General features: G+C 43.5%; 1 protein-coding gene across 1 annotated transcript in view; it reads right to left on the bottom strand.

Moving 5' to 3' along the window:
• Nucleotides 1–695: 695 nt before the first annotated feature.
• notch2 (notch receptor 2) overlaps nt 696–25,185 on the bottom strand; it is a 43,613-nt gene continuing 19,123 nt past the window's right edge. The window contains exons 3-35 of the mRNA XM_041934550.1: nt 20,031–20,305; nt 19,281–19,488; nt 19,000–19,133; nt 18,333–18,455; nt 17,224–17,457; nt 16,645–16,800; nt 16,363–16,548; nt 15,960–16,073; nt 15,688–15,801; nt 15,269–15,502; nt 13,974–14,084; nt 13,599–13,791; nt 13,005–13,150; nt 12,752–12,865; nt 12,486–12,605; nt 12,180–12,332; nt 11,600–11,828; nt 11,134–11,335; nt 10,773–10,929; nt 10,350–10,534; nt 10,086–10,218; nt 9,560–9,811; nt 9,280–9,392; nt 7,659–8,194; nt 7,205–7,546; nt 6,932–7,077; nt 6,618–6,822; nt 6,181–6,268; nt 5,876–6,029; nt 5,476–5,795; nt 5,161–5,308; nt 4,701–4,798; nt 696–4,229 (exon numbers count right to left, since the gene is read on the bottom strand). Of these exons, the coding sequence (XP_041790484.1) occupies nt 2,778–4,229; nt 4,701–4,798; nt 5,161–5,308; nt 5,476–5,795; nt 5,876–6,029; nt 6,181–6,268; nt 6,618–6,822; nt 6,932–7,077; nt 7,205–7,546; nt 7,659–8,194; nt 9,280–9,392; nt 9,560–9,811; nt 10,086–10,218; nt 10,350–10,534; nt 10,773–10,929; nt 11,134–11,335; nt 11,600–11,828; nt 12,180–12,332; nt 12,486–12,605; nt 12,752–12,865; nt 13,005–13,150; nt 13,599–13,791; nt 13,974–14,084; nt 15,269–15,502; nt 15,688–15,801; nt 15,960–16,073; nt 16,363–16,548; nt 16,645–16,800; nt 17,224–17,457; nt 18,333–18,455; nt 19,000–19,133; nt 19,281–19,488; nt 20,031–20,305 (7,375 nt within the window). The 3' untranslated portion in view covers nt 696–2,777. The remainder of the gene's footprint in view (nt 4,230–4,700; nt 4,799–5,160; nt 5,309–5,475; nt 5,796–5,875; nt 6,030–6,180; nt 6,269–6,617; nt 6,823–6,931; nt 7,078–7,204; nt 7,547–7,658; nt 8,195–9,279; nt 9,393–9,559; nt 9,812–10,085; nt 10,219–10,349; nt 10,535–10,772; nt 10,930–11,133; nt 11,336–11,599; nt 11,829–12,179; nt 12,333–12,485; nt 12,606–12,751; nt 12,866–13,004; nt 13,151–13,598; nt 13,792–13,973; nt 14,085–15,268; nt 15,503–15,687; nt 15,802–15,959; nt 16,074–16,362; nt 16,549–16,644; nt 16,801–17,223; nt 17,458–18,332; nt 18,456–18,999; nt 19,134–19,280; nt 19,489–20,030; nt 20,306–25,185) is intronic.

The raw sequence follows: 25,185 nt of genomic DNA, 5'->3' as shown, positions 1-25,185 counted from the left end.
GATCCAAAGCATCTCTATGTGTCAAGTAAAATTCAATGAAACCACTCAAAGATTTAAATATGGTTAATCAGACAAAAAGCCCAGAAGGTGTGTTTCTGTCTGAAGCATGATTTTGTTTCTATATACTAATTTAGTAATGGATTTTTTTATTACTTATATATTATACTTATTAATGATTTTGATCTATAAATAGAAAATACAACCACTGACTCATTGCTTTAATTTTACATGACCGGAGGATACAGAAAAATAATGAAAATATAACTGCAATATATGAAATAAAAAAGTACTAATACTAAAAATCTAAACATGTATAAAATAGGAATAAAAAGACAGACACTACAAACTTTGATGATTGGGCATGCACACACAGACACACGTATATATACATATATATAGACACATACACACACACATATATATATATATATATACTAAAATATGTATCTGCAACTGTAGCTGACACCTCTACTCATCTGGTGTATTGAAAATACAAAGACGTGTATTGTGTAAAGCAGAGTAAAATCTATTGATGGAATCAAGTTGCTGTCCTGAACGTCTAATTTATATTTAAAAAAAATCACCAGCATCAGTCTGAATTCTGTATTCATCTGTGTCACACTTCAGTTTTCCATGTGAAACCAGCATTGTCTGAAAAAACACAGCACACTTAAAAAAAGACAGAAGTGCAAAAATCTATGAAGATCTGGGCTTTATTTCAATAAGCACATTTGGTTGATCATTTGGTTTTTTTGCAACAGACAACTTATTTTATCATCAGTTTTTAGTTCTACCTTATACAAACTTTGTGACAACTACTTCATATGGCATGTATATTATAGGTTATTTGGTTAACAGGAAAGTACAATAAAAAACATTCTATATACACAACATAGACACATGGCCTTGCATATGAACGGGAACTGACATGCTCAGTTCTTTTATAAAAATGCTGACTGACACCTCAATGTACAGCACTTGTGTTTTGTGAAACTGCAGGGACATTATCAAGTACAGAGAAAAAGGTACTGGGTTTGGTTTGTTCACACAGACACTTGCAGCAGTAATTCAAACCAAAATGACATTTTTTGTTATGGGATGTGTGTGCTGTGTGTGTAACTTGACAAAAGTCTTCAATAAAACACCAACTGAAACGAGGGCAACAGCTGACAAAAAATAATGGATATGATGTAAATTTTTGGCAGAAAAAAAAATAATTTGGTCTGATGTTCCTTTTTGAAATTTCAAAAATAAAACAGTCAATGATTGTCTGTGTTTACAGAGCAGTCACACAAAGCCATGATCAACATCAACTTTAAGAAGGTAGACAAACAAAAAATACTTTATTGAACCTCACTCACCTCCAGACTTGGTTTGTGAATCATGACAATTCAAAAAAGGTGCACAGATACACTGATTGTAGTTAAGCAAAAGGCAAAACTGGTTAAATGATTTTGGAAGAGAAACGGTTTAAAAAGAGGTGGTTTAAAAGGTAAAAACATGCACCTCTGTAACATTCAGAATCATTCAAGAAGTGCGAACAGAATTCATATAAAAAAACCCAGAAGAAGTCAACATATCTCAGCCAAATCGAGCTCAGTAATAACAAGCAGAATGTGCTGTAAGTCTATGTACATTTCATCATACAACATACTAAACCTAATGTATGTATTTGCATAAAGTTTGTCAAGCTTCTGAATGAATCCCTCAACAACACATGAAGTATAGTCTGTGGCGAGATACGGAGTAACTGAACCCAAATGAACTCTGATTTGGTTTTCAAATCAACGGTTTTGTATTTCTGTAACAGGAACTACCTTCAAAACACGGGTAATACACTGCGTTCTCACTGCACCTGCAGCGTGCAAGTAAAAACTGCATTTACTGAACATTCTGTGTGTTCAGATGTTTCATAGGAAACGCTAATATCAGTTGTAATCAATGCAGTAAATACACTTAACCCGAGTAGAGCTATTTAGTAAATGATGCATCTGAGTGCATTTCTATATAATCTGTAATTTTCTTGGTGTTTGTCTTTGTAGTCATGCAAAAGCATTTTCTAAAATTCCCCCTTTCGCTAAAAAAAAATGCATGAGTAAAAAAAACAATACGGCAACAACTAGGTAGTTTTGCTGACTTAAAGCAACAACTGAATGTGACCCATCGTATTAAAAAAGTAGAGTGAATGGTTTCGACGAGGAGTTAGTATTGGCAGGCTTATCACATTAAACACAAAATAAGGATAGTATATAACAGAACGAAATAGCAATGTCCTCCAGAACAGACAATATCAATGCAGAGTGTCCTCAGTGTCCGTCTGAGCAGTCTGTTTTTCTGATTCAATACCAGCCGGCCGCCATCTGGTCTGCAGTTCCTCGACGATCACTCAATAAACAGTTTGTGTTTGGGTGCCAAGGGCCGAAAAGAAAAGTCTTGGCCAACACGTAGCAGAAGATGCTCAGCTGGGATCGAAGGCACTACATGGAAAACTGACTTTGGCTCGTGACAGACAGCCAACTCCACTCCTTTTTGGTATTGAGAACTTTTGCTTTCTAGCTGATAATACTCAACGACGTTTCAGGGACTATACACACAGTTTTCTTAAGTGCAAAAAAGAGAAGAAAACATAGAAGGGGAGGTGACCGATTATTATAATGAAGAACAAACAAGGAGGATTAACGTGACAAGTGAGAAAAGCACTGTATGAGTTACTATGTGTTGTTATTTAACTACACAGAGCCCCAAAGTCAGTCTGTTTATGCTTTCCTCTGGCCGGCCTACGCAAACACCTGCATGTTTCCGAGCTGAGGCTGTTGAGAGGCCTGCTGCATCTGTTGTGACTGTGGCTGCAGCTGCACCTGCTCTGGAATGTGTGTGTGGTGTGAAGACGGCAGTGCATGGTGGGGGTTCCCCAGAGGGGTGGGGCTGGTGGTGACATCAGACCAGTCCGAGTTGGAGTGTGGCGAAGAGGACGACCAGGGGTCTGGGGACTCGGGTGAAGGGGTGAGATACGGGTGCTCGCTTGGTGGGCGGGCAGAGTGGCCGGGGGTGGTGCCCTCTGAGCCGGCGGTGGTGTAACTGTGCTGGGAGGGCGGTGTGGGGTACTTATCCACAGGGCTCTGCATGGGCGGATAGGAGGGCAGCGGCCGTGACTGGCCCTCGATCCCCCCGTGGCCTCCGTGGTTGACGGTGTGGGGGTGCTGCAGGGTGTGGGGGAGCCCGTGCGCCATGCTCATCTGCTCAGGCATCTGGTACATCATACTCTGGGAGCAGTGGAGGTGCCCTGGGCCCTGCTGGGAGTGACCCTGATTCTGGTTCTGCCCCTGGGACTGTGAGACCTGTACCTGCCCTGGTTGAGGCTGCTTCAGCATGGCCTGGCCTCCTCCAGGGGCCATCATCTGGAAGGTGACAATGGGTGGCAGCTGCTCTCTGCTCATTGTGACGTTCATGGGGGTCAACATCGGGCCCTGGCTGTGGTGTTGGCCCATGCCAGGGTGAGATCCTCCCATCTGGTGCGGTACGAGGCCGAACATGTGGCTGCTGTAGCCGTGCTTGGTCATGCCCACCCAGCCCTGCTGCTGTCCCAGCATGTGGCTGACGGGGGGCAGCATTGGTCTGGAGGTCGGGCTGCTCAGGAGGGGAGGGGAGTTTGCTGTGGTGGAAACAGTGCCAGACACGTCGCCTGTGTACGAGTGCGGTGATTCTAGGGAGTCGACAGGTGACATGGTGACAGAGCTCTCTGGGAGTCCTCCTGCTGCCTTGACGCCATTCGCGCTCCCTCCTCCTGCACCTCCTCCACTTCCTCCTCCCACTCCAGCACCCACGCCTGACCCCTCTCCTCCAGCAGGCTTCTTTCTTCTCTTTGCCTTCATGTCTTTCAGCTCTTTAGCTCCCCCGCCAACACCTCCCACCTTCGCTCCACCTCCGCCCCGCCTGCTCTTCTTCCCCTGCGGGCCAGGGCGCATGCCGATGAAACCTGCTCCATTCGCCCCGCACATAACGGAGGAATTTCCTCCTCCACCCATGTGGTTAGGCCCATTGTGTGGACTGTGAACCAGATTATACTGGTCCAGCAGGCGCACGATGTCATGATGCATACGTTCTTGTGCTGTATCGCGGGGCAACCGATCCAGGTGATCAGTGATGTCGCGGTTGGAGTAGTGGTCAAGGAGAACCTGAGCCGCCTCAAAGCTGCCTTCTCTGGCTGCAAGAAACAGCGGCGTCTCCTCCTATAAGAAAACCAAGTCATTAATATGTGTGATACATTCTGTCATAAAGTACAAATTCAATATGAACACACTGGAAAACTGTTGAATCTTTTAAAGTTTAGCTATGAACAGTACATCCAGTTATGAATATTTCACTGTTTAACTTACCATACAGATCAACGGTAGACAAGGGAGATTATATTTGATTATACAGGTGTGGTTAGAGAGGTTTTGGTGGGTATTTTGGTACTTTGTTCACAGTAAAACCTTTTTCAGTGAGTTTTCATGCACTTTAATGCACTTCAGTGCACTTGCTTTTATACTTTAGTAGTTTTGTAATGGGTGACTTTAACTTTGACTTGAGTAATTTTCCTGTCCGGTGCCTTTATTTTGTTAGAATATTTATTCCAGTTACACCACTGCATACACAGTGTTCATAAGTAGCACACAACCTTCCAGAACAATGGCACAAATGAAGATGCAAGAACCAACCTTATTGTCTTGCATGTCACGGTTGGCTCCATTCTTCAAAAGCACAAGAGTTGCCTCCACATTATTAACTGCAGCTGCCCAGTGCAGAGCAGATTTCCCTAAAATGGGAGGACAGTGAAAAGGGACCAGAATGAAGTTATCACAAATTTCAGAACTATTTTTCTGCTACTTACCAGAGCTCCTCAAGTCTTAAGTGTTACCATCTAACTGTACAGTAAAACACTGAAGCATTCCAGCAAACTAACATGAACACTTCAGAGTTGCATGGATGGATCTAATCCAGATGCCTGTCATGCTTACCAACTTGCATGATTCCTCATACGTATACTGTACTTTCAATATGAGGATTATTGTAATCCAAATAAGTATGTGCATGACATGCTGTGATTCATACACCAGACTTCCATGACAAAAATAAGACATTCTACAGGGAGAGTAAATATATGAAAAGCTCGCTGACCGTGGTCGTCTACAGCATTGATGTCAGCGTGGCAGTGGATCAGCTCTTCCACCATGCCCTCCACAGCGAGCCTGGCTGCCAGGATCAGTGGTGTAGTGCCGTCATTCATGCGGGCATCCAGCTCTGTTGCACGATTACGGATCAGAATCTGAGAGAAGACAAAGATGCAGACACATGAGACATGAAGAATATCGACCACAGTGATGCAGATTTCACAAGAAATTAGCAGTTCATAGGCATTAGCTTCATTTTTGTTTATGGCTACCATTATATAAAAACATTGTTTTGGCTGATCTGATCGAATGGCTGCCTCACCTGGAAGACTCCCTGGGCATCAGCCGCCACGGCAGCATGCAGCGGAGTTCTGCCCATGTTGTCGTGGGCGTTGGGATCAGCACCAGCGTCCAGCAGTCTTTTAGCAGCATCAGCCCTGGCGTAGCGGGCAGCCAGGTGGAGCGCTGTTTCTCCTGTACGGTCAGTCTGAGCCATCAAAGAAGCACCCTGAGCGATCAGGTCTGAAATCACACTCGGTCCTGGTTCATCTCCTCCGCTCTCTTCCTCCTCTTCTCCGTGCAGGCTGCAGTCTGGGCCTCCACCATTACGCAGCGATGCCAACATCAATGGGGTGAAGCCATCTGAGAGAGGAGAAATTTAGTATTCAAGAAATGAATGAAAATCAATCAGATCAAGATGTCAAGAAGTGCATTTTTCGCACCAGGTCCCTTGACGTTAACATCCAGACAGTCAGCATCCAGGTCAGCCTGTGGGGGAGTGAGGGTGATGTCAGCGGCCTTGCGATGCTGCAGGGTCCACTCCCTCCGGTCAACACTTCCATCCATAGCGATGGGCAGCAAGGGTTTGTCTTCAGTCTATAACAAGCAACAGAACTTGAAACAGCGTTTCACAACAACCAAAAACCTTTCCTCATGTTCCAAACATTCCGTGCCCAATTTAATTTAAACTACCTCCATCCATCAGCTTTATTTGAGCCATTCTTTTTTTCTTTCTCAATTCACTTACTCTTGGTTTCTTGGATGGGACCTCGTCTTCCAGCCATCTCTGACTCTGACCTCCATCAATCATGGCTCCATCCTGGGTCTTGAAATTCCTGATATGAGAACAAAAAAATCTGAAATTTAAGCGACAGCAACATTCTGCTTGTATTTATTCCAGGACATAGAATACATGCCATGTTCCAGCTCTGTTTCACACTCCAACACCAGTATTGATTGCTGGGAGCTGGCCAGTACAACCACTTCCCTCTACTGATGCCATGGAGTTGTTCCAGCTATTTAACGTACAGTATCTTACACAAAGGTTTCATAACAATAGGAGGGATACTTTTTCACTCTCTCTGCCCACATTTCCCCAAAGTCAACTCAGAAACCCTGCATTTCATTCTGGTTCTGGACTTCTCGCCCAGCAGTTGTTATCATATATCTTTTATATCCACTCACTTCATGTCAAAGTCATCCTGTCCGACAGGCTCTCTCCTCTTGTCATTTTTATTGGCCAAGAAGCCATCAGGCAGCCACAGGACACCATGTTTATGCTTCCTCTTGGCTGCGAGCACCCCCAGTACCAGGATAAGCAGAATAATAACCACTGCCATTCCGACCAGCCACGGTAAGACCGGTGTCTTAGATGGAATGGACGGGTAACCTGCAGGACAGAAAGACAAGCCAGTTGAGTACCAGTTGTTTAGTCTTCATTTGATTTAGGCTTTTACCAAACAAACCAGTTAAATTCCATTAGCTGCTGAATGACTTACTACTGTTAACAGACACTATAGGGTAAGGCAGTTCAGCCTTGATGTGTGCTGCTGCAATGAAAGACGCAGCCTCATCAGCGTTGGAGAAACAGTCGACAGAGCTCTGGGAACATTCACGGTTATCGATTTCCAGGTACACCACAGATCTGTGCGGACAGACGTGAAAATGCAAAATCAGTCAATGATACACTGCTGATTAATTTCATGCTACTCAGCATTTTATGAGAGGTTGAAAAAGAATTACGCAAGTATCCCACCATAAACTGTCCTTACCCAATAACCTCCCTCTGCAGCTCCCGCTTGCTTCTGCTCCTCTGTAGTTGTCGTCCATGCTCCTCGTCCACCCCAAAGTAAGGGTACACCATTGGCTTCTTATTGTCATCCAGCTTCACCTGCAGGTTGGTGTGCAGCAGGGCTCCCAGGGAGCGCAAGAAACCCCTCAAGTCTCCAAGCAGCTCCTCAGGCTGCAGCCGGACCACGATAACCAATGTGCCATCCACCAGTTTGGCTGGAGTGTCAGAAGAACAGTCCAGGCCGTCCCAGCCACAAGGCTCCGTGTAGCAGCTCTGGTCACAGATACCGTTACCGTAGTGGTCTGCGCAGTACTTGTCATATCTGAAAAAACACAACACAAGGAGGATGGGCGTTTGGTTATTGGCTTCAGAACTCTTTGGACTTTATAGGTAACTGCGACAGCAATGACAAAACAAAGAGGAGGGTCACATACTTGCAAGAGGCCGATGGGGTCTCCTGGCACTCAAAGCTGTCAAAGAGGCACCCAGGGTTGTCACACTCTCGATCACAACGGCCATTCTTAAAGAGATCCCAGCAGGGAACACTGGCAGTGCAGTTAACCCACGGCTGCTGCCAGTTGAGCGAGCAGTCTCCTCCATCCCACTGACATTCATGGTTGTTACACTGATGGTCACACACTTTATCTCCTGAATGGCGCTCACACTGCAGGTAAGGGCAGGCTGAACGGCCTGGGATGGGTAGTTTGTTCTCACAGTATCGTCCGGAGAAGTGCATGGGACAGCGGCAGCTGTACTGGTATGGGTTGGATGGGTCTTTGATGCAGGTTCCTCCATTTTGGCAGGTCCACGGACACCTCTGCGCATTCTCACAGTGAGGCCCACTGAAGCCTGGCTGGCACTGGCAGTACAGGTGACCAACTGTGGTCTCCACACAGCGCCCACCGTTCTGGCATCGTAGCTTTAAACAGCTGTAGCCCTCTATTTCGCCACAGTTGAATCCAGTAAAGCCCTATTAAACACAAGATGTTGCTGAAGTGAAATACATTCATTTTAAAAGCGACATTTGAGTGCACATTTTGAAAAGGGCCAATAAAACTTTGCACCTGACGTTTAATGAAACAAACTACTATAACTACATTTAGACTCCTACACTTCTGCTGCTTGTCTACTATACCTGAGCCATGATGTGGCCTTCTGAAGCAAGCATGAGAATAAGAGAGGGAGCAAGAGGTTAGTGGAGAGAAAAACAGGCAATGAGTGTGAAAAGACTGACATTCTAGTATGCGAGAAAAGGAGAGGAAAACACTGCCTGTCATAATATTCTGAGGTCAGTCAGTGTGTTTACATACAATTAATAATGTCTTTACTGTGAGCAGACAGACTCATTAAATAGATCAATTATCCTTGAAGACTTAAGTGATGATTAAGCATCAGAAACACACGAAAGACTTCAATTTTTTTGATCACTTATGCATTTAACATAGTGCTCAGTGACCTGTTTACCTTATTAACCAAAGTTAACATTCACTGTTTGAAAACCAAGCCTTGAGGGATGTATGTTAGCCAACAGACTAATATGAATATAACTGGAAAATGGTAGCTTACATATAGTAAGAGTAGAGTATATCAAGAAAATGGAGGCACATCACTATTTACATTATTTTAATTTTTTGTGTGTGTCGATACATTGCAACACAATGTCAGACAGTCCTGTCAAAATAAGAGTTTTGTTTTTCACACCGCTGCCAGCCATGACATTCTGTCTTCAGACAAACCACTTTGCACCTGGTTCACACTGTGAACTTTGGCATAAGCGCAAAAACATAAGCACAGAAATAAAAGGAAAGCTATGTGTGCACAAGGCATGCCAATAGTTATTTGAAAGAATGTCGGGCACAGCGCTGTTAAAGTATGACATCAGACTTCTTCTGATCAAGTTACTAGAAAGCAAAGAACAAACGACTATAAAGCCTGTTTGCAATGAGAAATTAATAAAAAACGTTCTGTTCAGGAAGTGAACATTTAAAGAGGAGAAATAACTGTAATGATGCTGACTTATGAGACCAGAAAAGGGCTGACATTAAAGAAACTTACAGGTAAACAGGAGCAGGTGTAGCCATGTACTGAGCTCATGTTCATAGAGCAGATGCCACTGTTGTGACACGGCTTGGAAAGACACAGATCCACCATGGACTCACAATGACGGCCTGGAGAAATGAGGGAGAGAGTAAGAAACAATTAACAACTGAAATACTTAGCAGAATTAATTACCAAAACTGTACACAAAACCACTAACAAATTCCTGGTTTTCTAACATACAAAATGACTAAATATGGTGCTGTTGTGCCCCTTTGAGCAGCTGATATGAATGTACCTGTGTATCCAAGGCGACAGCGACACTGGTAATCGTTGACCAGCTGCACACAGTCGAGGCTCCCGGGGGAGTGGCAAGGTCCGGACAGGCACTCGTTGAGATCCCCCTCACAGTGTTCTCCAACGAATCCTGGAGGGCAGGAGCATGTGTAACGGCCCACACCGTCCACACACTGTCCTCCATTCAGACAGCGAGGTTCCCAGGAGCCTTGCTTAGGGGCACAGTCATCCACGTTCACTTCACACTGGAGCCCTACAGAGCAAAGAACAGATGGATATCACCACATGCATCACGTAAAGTAATAAATCTCTTTCAAGATAGGATTCTATGAACTCTTATTATTTAATTGGTAATTCCAGGGTAATCATATGAGTATACAAGAGTGTTTTTTACTTTTATAGAAAATACACCACACATCATATCTTTCCCACTGTGGGAACTACTGGGGGCTTACAGAAGATGGTGTTTTTTGGCCCAACCAATCCAATGTTTCACTTAACTGACATGCAGAAATATGCAGACTTACCTTGTGTTCCAGGTGGGCAGGCGCAGGTGAATCGGTTGATGAGGTTAATGCAGGTTCCTCCATTGAGGCAGGGCTTAGAGTGGCATTCATCAACATCATACTCACAGTTCACCCCCTGATAGCCTGGTTTACACTGGAGCAATGTAACAAGAGAGAAAAGTGAGCTCATCCTGTGCTTTAGGAATGTTGTTGCAAGTGGGCAATAAAATCTTTTGGACAATGCACACCACACACTTATACACAAACAGCAGCGAATTTACTTACTATACACTCATATGTGCTCTGATAGTCCTTGCATGTAGCTCCATTGCGGCAAGGGTTTGACTTGCATTCATCCACCATCTCTTTACAGTAGCTGCCCGTGTATCCTGGCTGGCACTCACACTTGTGGGAATTGCCCACATTCACGCAGCGCCCGGCATTCTCACACACATTTTCCACTTCCACACCTGTAATAATTTAGCAAAGGAGGCACATATAGTACATTAAGAAAGTGAACATATACAACTACTGTAAACTGCAAAGGTTTTGTCTGATGACACACTAATTTTTGTCTGGCTAGTGAACCACATTTCAATGTTTGTTTCCCTAAGATGCAACTTTTCTCATGTGGTGACAGAAATTCATCATTACAGGGATGATATCTGCCCTTCTCCTAATTATAAACAATGTGATGGTGTTCCTCACCTTTCTTGGCAGCAAAGTCCTGGCAGGACTCTTTGGGGACGTCACAGTAAAGTCCCGTCCATTGCATCGGACAGTGGCAGGTCCAGGAAGTTGCTCCTGTCTGAGAGCAGGAGCCGCCGTTCAGACAGCGCACCTGGCTGCACAGGTTCACATAGTTCTGCACACAAAAAAATGAAAGAAGAGAGAGTTAACTTTGGCTGTTAATGTTACACACACAGAATGAACTACACCCACATCCACCTTAACGAGTTACATATTTTCAGTTGGGCGCGTCTAACTGCACCGACTTTCCTGTCAAGACCTATCTTTTTTTTTTTGCAGACCTACTCTGTACACTTGGAATGACACACAGACACTTTACCTGGCAGTTCTGTCCATTGTATCCTACGGGGCAGGTGCAGCGGTAGGTGCCCAGGCCATCAGTGCAGGTGCCTCCGTTCTTGCAGGGCTGAGAGTCGCACTCATTATGCTCATTCTCACAGAATGTTCCGTAAAACCCAGGACGACAACGGCAAGAGAAGGTGTTGATCTCATCAATGCAAGTCCCATTATTCAAACAGGAGCTGGAGGGATGAAGACAAAGAAAGTAGTGATCAATCTGTCACTCTGTCTGGAGTGCTAAGACATACTTTAAAGGTACAGTACAGGCCAGTCTTGAAGTTCAACTTCAAGCCTGCTTTTACTAAAATTGGACATTTTAGACACGGACTAAATAATAATTCCGTCAAGTCATTGCAGGAGATACAGACGAAATAATAGAGGAAGAATTCACTGCAGAGGAACAGAACAATCAAGCATGGTAATAAAATGCAGGCTTTCTGGCTCACCTCTGAGTGCATTCGAGGATGTTGTGTTCACACAGGATTCCATCAAAGCCTGGTGGACACTCGCACACAAAGCTGTTGACGTAGTCCCTGCAGGAGGCACCATTCCTGCAGGGCTGGCTGGCGCACTCGTCTACCTCAATCTCACAGCGCTCCCCTTCAAAACCTGGGCGGCAGTCGCAGGAGAAGCTCCCAACATCATCCACACAGGAGCCTCCGTTCAGGCATAGGTCTACAGAGGGGGGAAGAGAGGCTTTCCATGAACAAACATTTTATCTGAACAGCAGCCAACATCACGAGGAGTAATCCACCAGTGTCTGGCTGAAATTGTAAAGTGAAAAACACTGATTCTGTGGAAGCACATTTGCATTTTTTAAACAAGTTTTTTCATCTCAGATATTTTTACATCGAGTACAGGCTTATACCCATGTGTAACTCAGTATCTCAGGGGATTTTCTATGCTGCTCTCTACTGGTGCTTGGGATATCTCTAGTCTCCAATGATACACCAAATATTACATACACAGCCATCATAAATACAGCGATGCCGATAAAGTGACTGAATTAGTTAAAGTGAAACTTACTGGGTGAGCAGTCATCAATGTCTGTCTGACAGTTGTGTCCGCTGTATCCAGGTTGACATTTACACGTGTAGCTGCCCGGGCTGTTCATGCATCGACCACCATTTTTGCAAGGGTTCTTTTTGCATTCATTCACATCCTCATTGCAGCGTGTACCTACACAATTGTGAACAAACAGATATTACTACAGCATCAATCTAGCTGGGATACATAATAATAGATATGACTTCGCTCTGGGACACACTGTTACATGTCTCACATCCACACAAACAAAATCAGACACACATTATCTCGAAGATACACACATACCTTGCCAGCCAGCAGGACATCGACAGGTGTAAGAGGTGTAGTCTGCAGATGGACGACACACTCCTCCCCTCTCACATGGCTGAGAGGCACAGGGTACCTGTTCCACCTCACAGTGCTTCCCTGTTTTGACATTGCACACATTTTTAATAAAGATTACAAAAACAGATAGAAAATGTGCTAAAATGATATTCAGATGGCCCCTACAATGACTGCTACTGCATGTTAGCAAGCGGATGTTGATGTGGTGAAAATGTGATACCACTAACCTGTGAACAGCGGACTACACTGGCAGGAGTAACTGTTGACTCCATCTATACAAATGCCATTGTTCAGACAGGGTCCAGATGCACACTCATCTATGTTCTTCTCACAGTTCACACCTGATGAGAGAGGAAGAGTGATTCAAATACTTCTTTTTAAAACTAAGTGTCGTCCCTTGTACTGATTTCTCAGTATTGCTTTTTTTGAAATACTATGCTGAAATATAACAACAACAAAAGTAGTAATAATAATAATTACCTCTGAATCCAGGTTGGCACTGACAGGTGTAGCCGTTATGTCGGTCCACACAGGTGCCACCATTTTGGCACGGGCTGGCCTGGCACTCATCCTTTTCCTGCTCACAGTGTTGTCCCACCCAGCCGGCTTCACACTCACAACGGTACCTTTACACAAAACAAAGGCACGCACAAGTTTAAAATGTGGAATTAGCCACATAGCAATAAATAGCAGTAGGGTGTCCCCAGCATCAGTGCCAGCAGTTCAAGAGTGACTATAACTTGGATTATTTTAGTATTATCAACAAGTAGTTGTGCAGACTATGCAGGTTTTAACATTGTGTAGGGGACACATTTGGAAAGCAAGGCAGGCTGGAAGAAACCTTGCTCCTGCATGTGGTCTCCACATCTAACCAGAGTCAAGGGACGCACTATCAAAATAATAGAACATGGGGAAATTATTTGACTGATGGCTCGACTGTTGCTTTACGTTATGGAGCTTTTTAAATTCCCACCAATACTACAATCCTGGTGTATGTCAACCCATATTCAAGCACTGGATTAGATAAGGACAGATGGATCTCAGAACCTGAGTAGCAGTATAACATTAACCTACCCATGTTGCTGTTCAATACATTCTCCATGCACACAAGGCTGAGGAGCACAGTGGTCGGTCCCAGAGAGGCACAGAGGGCCATGGGTGCTTGGTGGGCACAGGCAGTGGAAGCCGTTGACCTTGTCCACACAGGTTCCCCCACTCATACACGGGTTTGAGTTGCACTCATTGATGTCCACATCACATTTAACTCCTATTGGAGAACAAGTCAGAGGTAATCAGCTGTGTGAATAGCACCCACCTGATCTCTGTGTTGATTTCAGTAACAGCATCCAAATCTTAGGTCGCAGTGCGATAAATATTTATTAATTTCCAAAATATTTATACTGTTATCAAGTTGACTTTAATGGGTAACGGTGTAGCTAACAAACATACCTGCATATCCTGGGGCGCACACACATTTGTACTCATTGATGCCATCCTGGCACTCTCCGTACTCACAGGGGTTGCTGGCACAGTCATCTTCATTGATTTCACAGTTCACCCCTGAGTAAAAGAAAATACTATGACAAACTCATAGAATAACAACAGTCAGGTGATTAAATTTGTCATTGTACCTGTCTGTACAATGTTTGCTGAGATTTAAAAGTAGCACATCAAAAAGCAAAAGCGAAGGACAAAAGACAAAGGAGATCAAGAGGCTTTGCAAAATGTGACAGTTGACTGATTCACCACCAGAGGGAGTGAGACTCCATAAAAGTGGAGTTCAGCACTAAGCCAGAAATGTTAACAGAAAACCCAGACAGACATTTAATACAGCAGAGGCCTGCTACCACTCAAGTATGACATATTAAGTTAGAAAGCGAACAGAATAACATTAGAGGCACAACAGTTAAAGGAGGAGAAGGGCAAGAGAGAGGAAACAGAAAGACAGAGAGAGGTATAAAGAGAAAACTAAACAGAGAGAGAACAGGGCAGGTCAGAGGAAGGGAAGCCAGGGCACGAAACCACAATGTGATATCCGACAGGGTGACCTGACACCAGTTTTGGTAAAGTGAGGACAGTACAGACTTTAGTACCAGGCCTCAGGGTGATACAACATACTGAACTCAGCCTGCTAATCCACAGAGCAACGCGGGTTAGTGCCACTCGACGCAGACTTGTGACTGCTACACACACTTGCACTCAAAGCTATACAGGAAGCTCTAGATGTGGGGGATGGAGGTCTTTACATTCACACTGTTACCTCTGCTCCTACACTTTTTAAAGGGCAATCAATGATGAGAAAATTCTCAGGAGCAAATTAATGTGATGGGGCAAAACGATTATTTAGAATTGCTCAGATTTAGATTTTTTCAATATATGACTACGCAGAGACAATTGATACTTCAGTGAAAAAGTGCTGTGACAAAATGTTGGAGGAAGTTGAACTCACACAATTTTTTGTGTTTATGGTTCAGTCTGTATGGTTACTTTAGCAAGCAGTCGTCAAGCAGAGCATAGCTTTGCTTAAAACCTTGCAAAACAAATGGCTATTTTGGAGGAGAAAGTGGCTGAAACCCCTCATACCAGGCCATGGAAGAAGTTTTTCTCAGTTAATAAGGCTGCCCCGAAGTAGTTGTGCAACAACTTGCATCATTCACATGCGACATGTCAAATGACACTTATTTGAAGAATAAACTAGAATGAACGATACAGGCAATGAATTTTGTACCACACCAAGTACTAACCTGTGGTTCCCGGTGGGCAGTTACACTGGTAGGCATTGACCAGGTCAATGCAGCGTCCTCTGTTCTGACAAGGGTTGCTGTGGCACTCCTGGACCTGGATATTACAGATGGAGCCTGTGTATCCAGGATAACACTCACAGGAGAAGGTGGCAATGCCATCTCTACACAAGCCATGGTGGCATGGCTCTGGTACACAGTCATTGATGTTCTCCTCACAAAGTAGACCGGTGAAGCCTGGGGAGGAAATTCCGTCTTAAAAATAACACAGGCTATTGCATCAGATTATTTTCTGGGTCAAATGGGGTTTAATGCGATGCAGTCTAAAGTTTCCCTTGTTTTTATAGCACAATAGCAGTGCAGCAACAAAGCAGAATAAGAACTTTTACTTCAACTGGTAAAAATGGTTATTCCCCTTTTACCTTCAGCACATTCACAATCATATCCATTTGGTCGGTCGATACACTTGGCTCCATTTAAACAGGGTGTGCTGGAACACTCGTCTATGTCTATCTGGCACATTTCACCACTGAAGCCTAAAAACAGAACGCACAACAACATGACAAGCACATTCATTGAAAAAACAAAAAAAGTGTTATACAGGTAGGGCTTCATACGTCAATTCATTTTCACTTTGAGTGGATGGAAATCAAAAAGAAAAATACGTAAAAAACATTGCTAAATGTGTACCAACCTGCTGGGCACTCGCAGACAAAGCGGTTGACCTGGTCCAGACATTTACCCTGGTTCAGACAGGGGGAGCTGAGACATTCATTCACCTCTATCTCACAGTGAGTCCCCTCAAATCCTGCATGCATGACGAGAAACAAGTTTTTATCATTTCTTTTCTTTCAATTCCATTCCCTTGCAGTTTCTAAGCAGTTTCATTTGAAGCTGTTGTGTCAGCTGCCACATTACAAACTCCTAGAAGGAGTTGGAGTTATCCAAAGTGTTATTCACTGCACCTTTTCCTGACTGCTGACACTCGCAAACACTGACAATTCCAAATGCTGCACTGCTCGAAGATTGTCTAGATGAGAATGTCTGATAAAAATGATAAAAATGTAAGGTAATTCATTATTTCTCCAGGAATGTACCGGGCATGCAGATGCAGGTGTAGTCCCCGATGCGATCCAGACATGTGCCATCGTTCTGGCAGGGGTTTGAAGCACACTCGTTGACATCTTGTTCACAGCGCGGACCAGCATAGCCCCTAACACAGTTACAGGTGAAGGAGCCATCAGTGTTCACACACTGACCGCCATGCTCACAAGGGTTGGTACCTGAGGATGCAGAACAAAGAGGCATGAGTGAGCAGAACAGATCAGAAGCCTGGCAGAGATTCATGTTACGTCTGTTTAGAACTTTCTCTTTCTCACCAATGCTGCACTCGTCTCTGTCGATGTTGCAGGTGCTGCCTACATATCCAGGTGGACAGTTACAGTTGAACATGCCACTGATGGGGTTGGTGTCACACTGAGAACCCTCTCTACAGGGGTTACTGATGCAGGCGTCATCTCTATGGCATAGCAGTCCTGAAAGGAAAGCCAAGTTGACAAGGAATGAGTAAAAAATTTGAACAAAAGATCCTGAAACAATTCCCAGAGAATCTCCGATACAGTGTTATGCTGAGTTCAGAGAAAAGCTTACTGAATGGAAATTTGCTACTGTGGAGAGGTTAATCAAGATTAGGCTTAATTCAAAGTGTCACTAATCAGCACTCTGGAAATGCAAGTCTGTTCTGTGGTGTAATTAGTTTTTTTTGTCTATTTGACATGGATCACACCCAGTGCCATTTCCTCAACAATATCTAACAGGAAGTACTGAAGTGTAACAGACCGGCAGAATTTCTGTTTTGTCTTTAATCTCATTATGTCTTATTTTGCAGTAATCAGTCTAATGCATTTTAGTGCTTGGCAAAAAAAATGTCCATATGTGGTTTCTTACTACTGGCCTACCTGTCTTTCCATGGGGGCAGAGACAGACAAAAGATGCAACGCGGTCGATGCATGTGGAGCCAGGGCTGCAAGCCGCTGTAGCACAGTCATCGATGTTCTCGGAGCAGTCGGGCCCACTCCACCCATTAACGCACACACAGACATAGCTGCCGATCAGGTTGCTGCAGGTACCTCCGTTCTGGCAAGTGTTTGGCTGCAGGCGACACTCGTTCACGTCTTCTGTACAGTGCTGGCCTGTGGAGAGGCAGGGAGGTGGACAGACAGAGGAGTGAAAAATGCACATAAATCAAGTTAATACGCCACACGTGTGTTAGCACAGACACTTGTGTGAAGTATGGGCTACTGTAGGATTAAGAATCTGTACAGAAGAATGGTGAGAAGTATAATATCAAAACAGACAATATGAAAGGATGCATGTTATTTATCATTGAGCACAACACAAACATTTATTCCACTTTACTGCTCTACCAGTGCACCCAACTGCTCAACCAAAAAAAATAAAGACTTCATCCTAGTAAAAGCTATTTCACAGTGATATGGCTGCAAAGTATAGGAGGTATAGGAATTCATGCAATTCATGTGAAAGCTGATAGAATATTCTGCAAAACGTGCTCAACAAACGTTTTTTTGAAACACAGCAGGCATACAAACTATAGTTAATACATTACATAATACATTAAAAATATTCCCGGCTGTGCAAATAGAGGCCAGCAATGGCAGAGAGAGGCAGCATGGAAAGACAGCATGGAGAGCCAGAATATTTTCACATTTAACTCAGTGAACTAAGGGTTTATTTTGAACAAACTAGAGTTGCCGACTGTTGGAACAGTGGAAAGACTAACCAAGATGAAGTTTAGGTTTTGGTCAGTTCAGAGGGTGTATGGTTGTATTTTTCTGCTTCATACAATACTGCTTTTTAAATGCTTTATTTCAACACAAACAAGTTATCTTCAGCCACAGATCCACTACTGATGCAAACCCTGGTATCTTGCATAGAATTGAGGTACTGAGGCTCATGTGCAGTGTGTGCCTCAGTGCTTCTCCACTCTGGTATAACAGTGGTCACAGGAACACATGAACAAAAACAATGGGGCACACAAGGCCCTTACCAGTCCACTCTGGAGGGCACTGGCAGTTGTAGGTGTTGACTCCATCCATACAGGTTCCTCCATTGGCACACTGATGACCGGGGCAGTCGTCAATGTTGTTCTCACAGTTAGTCCCATTGAAACCTGGCACAAGTGATAGAAAGAGACATTAATGTAATTATTAATTGTTCATTGTTTTAACTATGTGCCAATTCCCTCAAATACATAAGCTGTACTATGATATTCTCTGGTGTACATAAGTATTACAGCATGTCCGGGACTGGTAGCGTATAAACAGCAGCTGTGTGTGTGTTTGTGTGTGTTTGTTGTGGATACTTGCAAACTGTAGCAGACTAACAGTACAGTGTGTGTAATACAGCACAGCCAACAGGATCAGACTGTTTGCACCTCAAACAAAATAATGTAACAAGACAGAAGCTCAAAGCCACATTCATTTATAGATAAATAGCAGTTACACTGTTTTCTCTTCCTACATTCATTCATTTCTTTTCATATACTTCTATTTCAATTGCTAAAACTGTTCAAAGAAGCCTTCTGCATTCCCTCTCTTTGCCATTCTCTCTCGCTCTCCGTCTCTCTCATCACGGTTGGTGTGTGGCAGCAAGTTAAATTATTAAATGTGGTATTAGTTTAAGGTGTAGGCTTTTCCTAATTCAAATCCTCCCACCTGGCAGGCAGTGGCACGAGTAGCTGGTTTCAGAGTTCTGGTGGCAGGTGCCTCCATTGAGGCATGGTGAAGGTGAGCAAGGAATGTACGAGCTTTCACAGTGTCTGCCAGTAAACCCCGGGGCACAGATACACCTGTAGCAATGACAATGACAATGAGTCTATTGCATATATTTGGTTTCATTCAGTCTTGACAGAAAACATCTGACAATTCTTAAAGATATAGATATAAACACACACACTTTGTAGTAGTATAATAATCTTTCAAAACTAGATTCTCACTTGTAAGAGCCAGGGTTGTTGACGCATACTCCTTCATTCTGGCATATAGAGGGTGTGGCAGCACATTCATTTGTGTCATTAAGGCATCGAGGACCTGTGTAGCCAGGAGGACAGGAACATGTGTAGCTACCACCAGACAGAGAACTGCACGTTCCAGCGTTGGCACAAGGGCTAGAGAGACAGCTGTCCTCATGCTCACATCGTGGCCCTGGGAATGAAGAGGAAGGAGAAGAGCTTAACATTTGTGCTTTGGCCATCCTATGTGGCACTTATCAATTTAACCATATATGGAGAAAATATCAGCAGCTGATGTACCAAGGTTGCACAAACCTATAAATTTGGTTATTCTAATGACATAAAATAATTTGTAGTCACCTTCTGAATTCATTAATGCATCAATATGCACATACATACTGATGCACACAAGAAGCGACTTGTTCCTTGACCCACTGCCTAACTTTTTTATTAAACTTCATTTATCTCTGAGATATCCTCCTAACAAACGAAAAAAGCAGGACCAAAACATTAACTTTGGGGGAGATAATAACAGGCTTCTCAGATGGCTTAAAATTACCTGCTTTGCGATGCAAAGACTATTTCTTACAAACATTCAGGAAAAGAGTTAGGATTTACTTTTAGCAAGTGTATTTGCATTCAGAATGTTTGAAATAAAAAAGAAATTAGTGTTCTGGTGATTAATGTCACTCCCCTCGTGGCAGACTCATGCGAGGTGATTAAACAGTATCTCACCTGCCCATCCTCTGGCACACTCGCACTTGTATTTGTCGAGGGACAGCAGGGTGCAGACACCTCTGTTGGCACAGGGGTTGTTGGGGTAACATGTCGAGTTCTGGGGAGTTTGGCAGTGTTGTCCGGTATAGCCAAGAGGACAGATGCATGTGGCGCTGCCCGGCACAGGTACACCAGCTGACATGGACACAGAGCAGTTCCCTCCATTCAGGCAGTAGCCAGGTTGGCAAGGATCCTTATGGTGGCAGTACTCACCCAGAAAGCCTGGTGCACACCTGGACATGCACAAAAAACAGAAATCAGAGACCACAAGGTTTTAAATGTAATCATCCCTCAATACAGACAATAAAGCTGAAAGATGAGTTAAGCAAAAAGACAAATATGTATATGTGTAAGCACCTGAAAGTGAGGCAAACAAACAAAACAAAAGAGTGAGTTTCAGTCAGGTGCACGTAATGCACCACATCAGACAGCAGCATTGATAGCGGAGAGTAACATCTGCAAAAGAGTCCTGTAGTACACACACACACACACACACATCAAAGAAACAAATGAACCAGCACAGGTAAACACTACTGTCTAATACACAGTCTTTCCACTGCTATTTGGTGATCTAAATAACAGTATGTGGGGAACCACAGCTCTAAGTAGGAGTATTAGCAAAATGTGTGGTTGTGCATAAAGAGAAACCAGTTGTTACCACTCCAGCCATTAAAATATATAGTAAATGCTTAATGATCTGCATTAAGATAGTGCCTTTATCCCAAGAGAGATTTGAAGCTCCTTACTGTGCAAGGCCTCATGCTTGATAGCACACACATGCACGCACCCATGCACACACATACATTTAATTAGGTCACTTGGACAGACTTACATTGACTTCCTGGAGACTAGCCCTTACCCTAACCACAACCACTACTTGCCTAAATCTAACCCTAGCTTCAACTACTGGCCAGAAAATCTGACTTTTCCTAATTAGGGACATGGCTTTTGTTGACAGTCTGGATAAGCCAATTAACTGATATTTAATATGAAATGTGTCCTTGAAAGTTGCGTGTGCCAGGAACATACACACACATTTTGACATGCTGTTTAGACAGGCCAGAATTGAACCACAAATCCTAAAATTAACAGATACAAACTGAACCCTGAGCTGTTAACCCATAAGCCCTGTCAGAGAAAAGGGGAAAGCTGAGCTTGGTAGAAGGGCTAAACTGGGGTCAATGATGGCAAAGAAGAAGCTAAAAAGTGGAAGGATGTGAGATGAAGTCATCTGGAAGTTGTTGACTGAGACCTGCAGAAACTAAAAACCAGTGGAAAGCAACAGCAATGTTTCTGGCATTATAATAGATGAACAATACTCCTGCCAACACATAAATAATGGCATAACCTACATAAATGTGTCCACAGCATAGGTAAGGAACTTATCGAGACAACTGCAAGTTCACTGAAAGACTTCTCTATCGTGTTTTGACCACATTTGATCTACATTTTGTGTCTGTGACCCCTTTCCTCTGCTTATTCATCACCCCTTCCTTTTGATTTCTTTTTTTCTTTCTTTCTTTCCTTTCAGTAAAGTGATTCAGTCTCATGCCGAGCAATGCAGAGGAAATAACAATATTACACAATATGTCCACTAGGGATCTCATCAGAGACAATGATCCCTTGATCACTTTCTATTCCTCTGTTTTTTGCAGTCCCTCCCACTTTCACTCACCACTTCTCTATGTGTGACAGTATTTGGTCGGAGGTGTTACTGAGCAAAAATGTTATTAGTCAGGTAACTTCCTGTGTATACTATTTTGATCATCCTTCTCTTGTATTGTGTGTGTGTGTGTGTGTGTGTGTGTGTGTGTGTGTGTGTGTGTGTGTGTGTGTGTGTGTGTGTGTGTGTGCGCATGCATGGCACATGGCAGACACACTGTCTGGGGACTGTCTGCGACAGAGCAACTTGCTGCCTTTTTCACAGGCCTCTAAACCCGCCTCCCTAGAGGGCTCAGGTAACATAATAAGAGAGAAAAGATACACCACATAGTAACCAGCACACACACATACATATGCACAGACAAATGAATACCATCTTTCATTACCATTCCAAATGAAAAAAAAATTGTTTATTTCACAAATAAGCAGATCTCTAGCATGTAAAAACATAAAGAAGAATCCGAGATCGGTGCTATGAGCCATATAAAACATATAAAACTGAGAGGTAACAGTGGGAATGGGAATTACTTGAAATTCAGTCTCACGCTTAGTAACTTTTGTATATTATTGGCCACTCCACCCCAAAGCAGCTTGAAGAATAGGCTGTGAGCGCATGGGAAAGTAGGAGAGTCATGAATCATGCCATGCAGAAGTCTCACAGATCAATCACATCTGTGAGATGCGTGAGTCACCCAGTGTCTCTTCAAATATAACAAACAACATCTGGAAACAAATTCCCACTCTGACTAGCATTTGGTTTACAAATATAAGTATATGACATGTAGTGTAAGTGTGACATGTACACAAATCAACAAAAAACACTGAGTTGCATGAACATCATATCGAGCAATATGTTTTATGCAGCCAAACTCTGATATCTTGTTCCATACCATTGTCTAGAAATGATCAAAAACACATCACTAATACTGTACTTTAATGCACTAAAGTCAATGCTCAAAACAATCCCCGACAAATTCACTGTGTATTCCAGTTGAGTACAATTTGCTTAGATTAATGAGTTTTCACGCAATTCGCAGAACTTGATAATAAAAAACTGTGCTGCTATGTTTTTGGTGTAACGCACACACACACTGCGAGAGAGAGAGACGCAGCACCGTAGCCAGAACCCATCACTTCAACAAACTTTCAGAAGTGGAACCATATCGGCACATCCAAGACTTTGTGGGTGTATGGGCGTAGGCAGATATTCTGCTGGGAAAAATGAAAAAAAAGCTACGTCCGTTTCTAGTCGAGCATTGTAAACAAGGAGGAGCCTTCCCTGAACATGAGACGGGATCCGTCACACTCACTTACCCAGTGTCCGAACTCCAAGGAGGTTGTCCTGCAGAAGATCCGTTTGATAAAAAAAAAAAATCATGCAATGGCGTGTTAAATTTTCTTATTGATGAAATTTTATCCACATCCACTACACGATTAGCCACAAGGAATTTGGGAAAAAATAACACCTAATTTAAACTGTTTTCATAGGGCCCTAGGGTCTTTTTATGGATCCTTTTGAAAGTAACAAGAACAAAGAATATCATTAGCCTTATCTTTTAAATATATAGTTAATCTCACTAAAAATATTCTCTAAAATCCTCATACTTGTGGTACTGGTAAACAGACAAACCAGCTGGTAGATTAGTGATGTGTGATCTTTAAAACAGAGAGAGATTTCATACCTACTCACTTCCCACTTCTCTTGTCTCCATCCCTGTATCAGCATGTCTACATTGCAACTCCCTGCATACGCCTAAAACCCATGCCTACACAAACACAATGTCCCTCCACTCTAAACACAAACACAGCTTGGCCATGATATCACAACAAGAGTGCTGTCCTGGGAATTAGGACTGCTCTTTTTTCTCCTGGACAACCTCTCCGCCCCCTCTCAAGGAGTAATGACATGGCCCTCTGCCCTGTGACATACATCACATTAGCAGCCTGTCACACAAGAACACCGTGTCCAGGTTAATGCCAGGTTTACATTTCACTGGGAACATTTCACACATTTTCAGTGTTAAAACTATGGGGAACATGAGACGTATTTTAAAGTCAAGTATAGCCACTTCACTGAGAGAGAGGACATTTGAAACTTGTGCTTTGTTGTAATGTTTAGCCTGATTACAAGCTTTTTGACCTTGGAATGAATCATTTGTAAATAATTTTGCATGAAATACAACTTCTACGTTAGTCTCAATGTGCACAAAAAAGATAAAAGGGGTATGATAATCTAGATTTGTCTTGCAACTCCACACCACCCTTCAAGAATTATTTTCTACTTTGAGAGTTTTTTTGTGAAAATTTCCAAATCGCTGACAGGAAAGATGCATAGTAACCTCTACTAAATTCAATTGCTGCTATCTAATCAGCGTTAACAGAACCACATGCCATGGCGTCGGGAAACGATACCACCCTGTCCTTCAGGTTTCAATGGCACACAGAGAGCTCATTATTAGCCTCAGGCTATATCACTCGAGCCTGAGGCAAACAGACAAGACTGTGCATGATTCGCATTAATGTCAGGGAGTGGTATCTCACTGAGGACGAAATAACGTAACGCACTGACACTGTGTTGCTGAGTACAACACAGGAAACGCTGTGATTCTTCTACACACACTATAGAACACAAGCAAGAGCTTGCATGCTGATGAATGCACATGGACACTTTAACACAGAGTCAGATCTACTTTCATGAACAACTCAGAGAATAGGGTTTCTGCAGCCAAATTCATCTATGGGATTCTTTGTTTTGCTCCATGAGGACTTTTTTCCTGCTCTTTTCTCCATCCTTCTCTTTCTCCGTGCAATTTCCTGCAGCCCTTCTTTCCCTCTCTTTCTCACTCCTCCACCTCTCATTTCTAACCCACTCTTGAGGTGTCAGGTTTCTACAGCTGGTTCACATTAGCGCCCCCATCTCACGCACACCCCTCCCTCTCTTTCTCTGTCTCTGCACCCCTTCTCTCCTTCGTTCTCTCCCTCCTCCTCCTCCTCCTCTACCTCATGCTGACCTCTGCCTGTCCTGGCTGGCCGTGGGGGCTTCAATAAGCAGAGAGGGGTGGGTTGATTCTCACCCACTCATGCAATGTCTCTCACCTTCTTCATTCCAAATTCCTACGTCCCAAGCTCCTCAACTCTCTCATTCTCCTCCCATCCCCAGTCCCTAATTCTCCTTTTCTTTTGTGCTAATTCTCTCCTCCTACCTCTCCAACTTCCTCTCCAAAACTACAACCCCGCTACCCCCTCCTCCTCCAGCCACTATTCTAGTCTCAGCGTCGCTTAATAACTCCATCATGCTCTCCCCCTGCGGCTATCACAGAGAAACGGTGTGAGAGAGAAAGAAGGAGAGCATAAACCGGCTCACATTTCAATCCCCGGATCACTCCCTGGTTTGGCTAGAGCATAGGTGGCCTATTCACTGTACTGTAGTCTTGTGTCTGCATGCATGGAT

Source organism: Chelmon rostratus, chromosome 4, assembly GCF_017976325.1.
Source record: "Chelmon rostratus isolate fCheRos1 chromosome 4, fCheRos1.pri, whole genome shotgun sequence".
In the NCBI taxonomy this organism is placed as follows: domain Eukaryota; kingdom Metazoa; phylum Chordata; class Actinopteri; order Chaetodontiformes; family Chaetodontidae; genus Chelmon; species Chelmon rostratus.
Note: the sequence above shows the minus strand (reverse complement) of the source record. Positions and strands in the feature narration are given on the sequence as shown.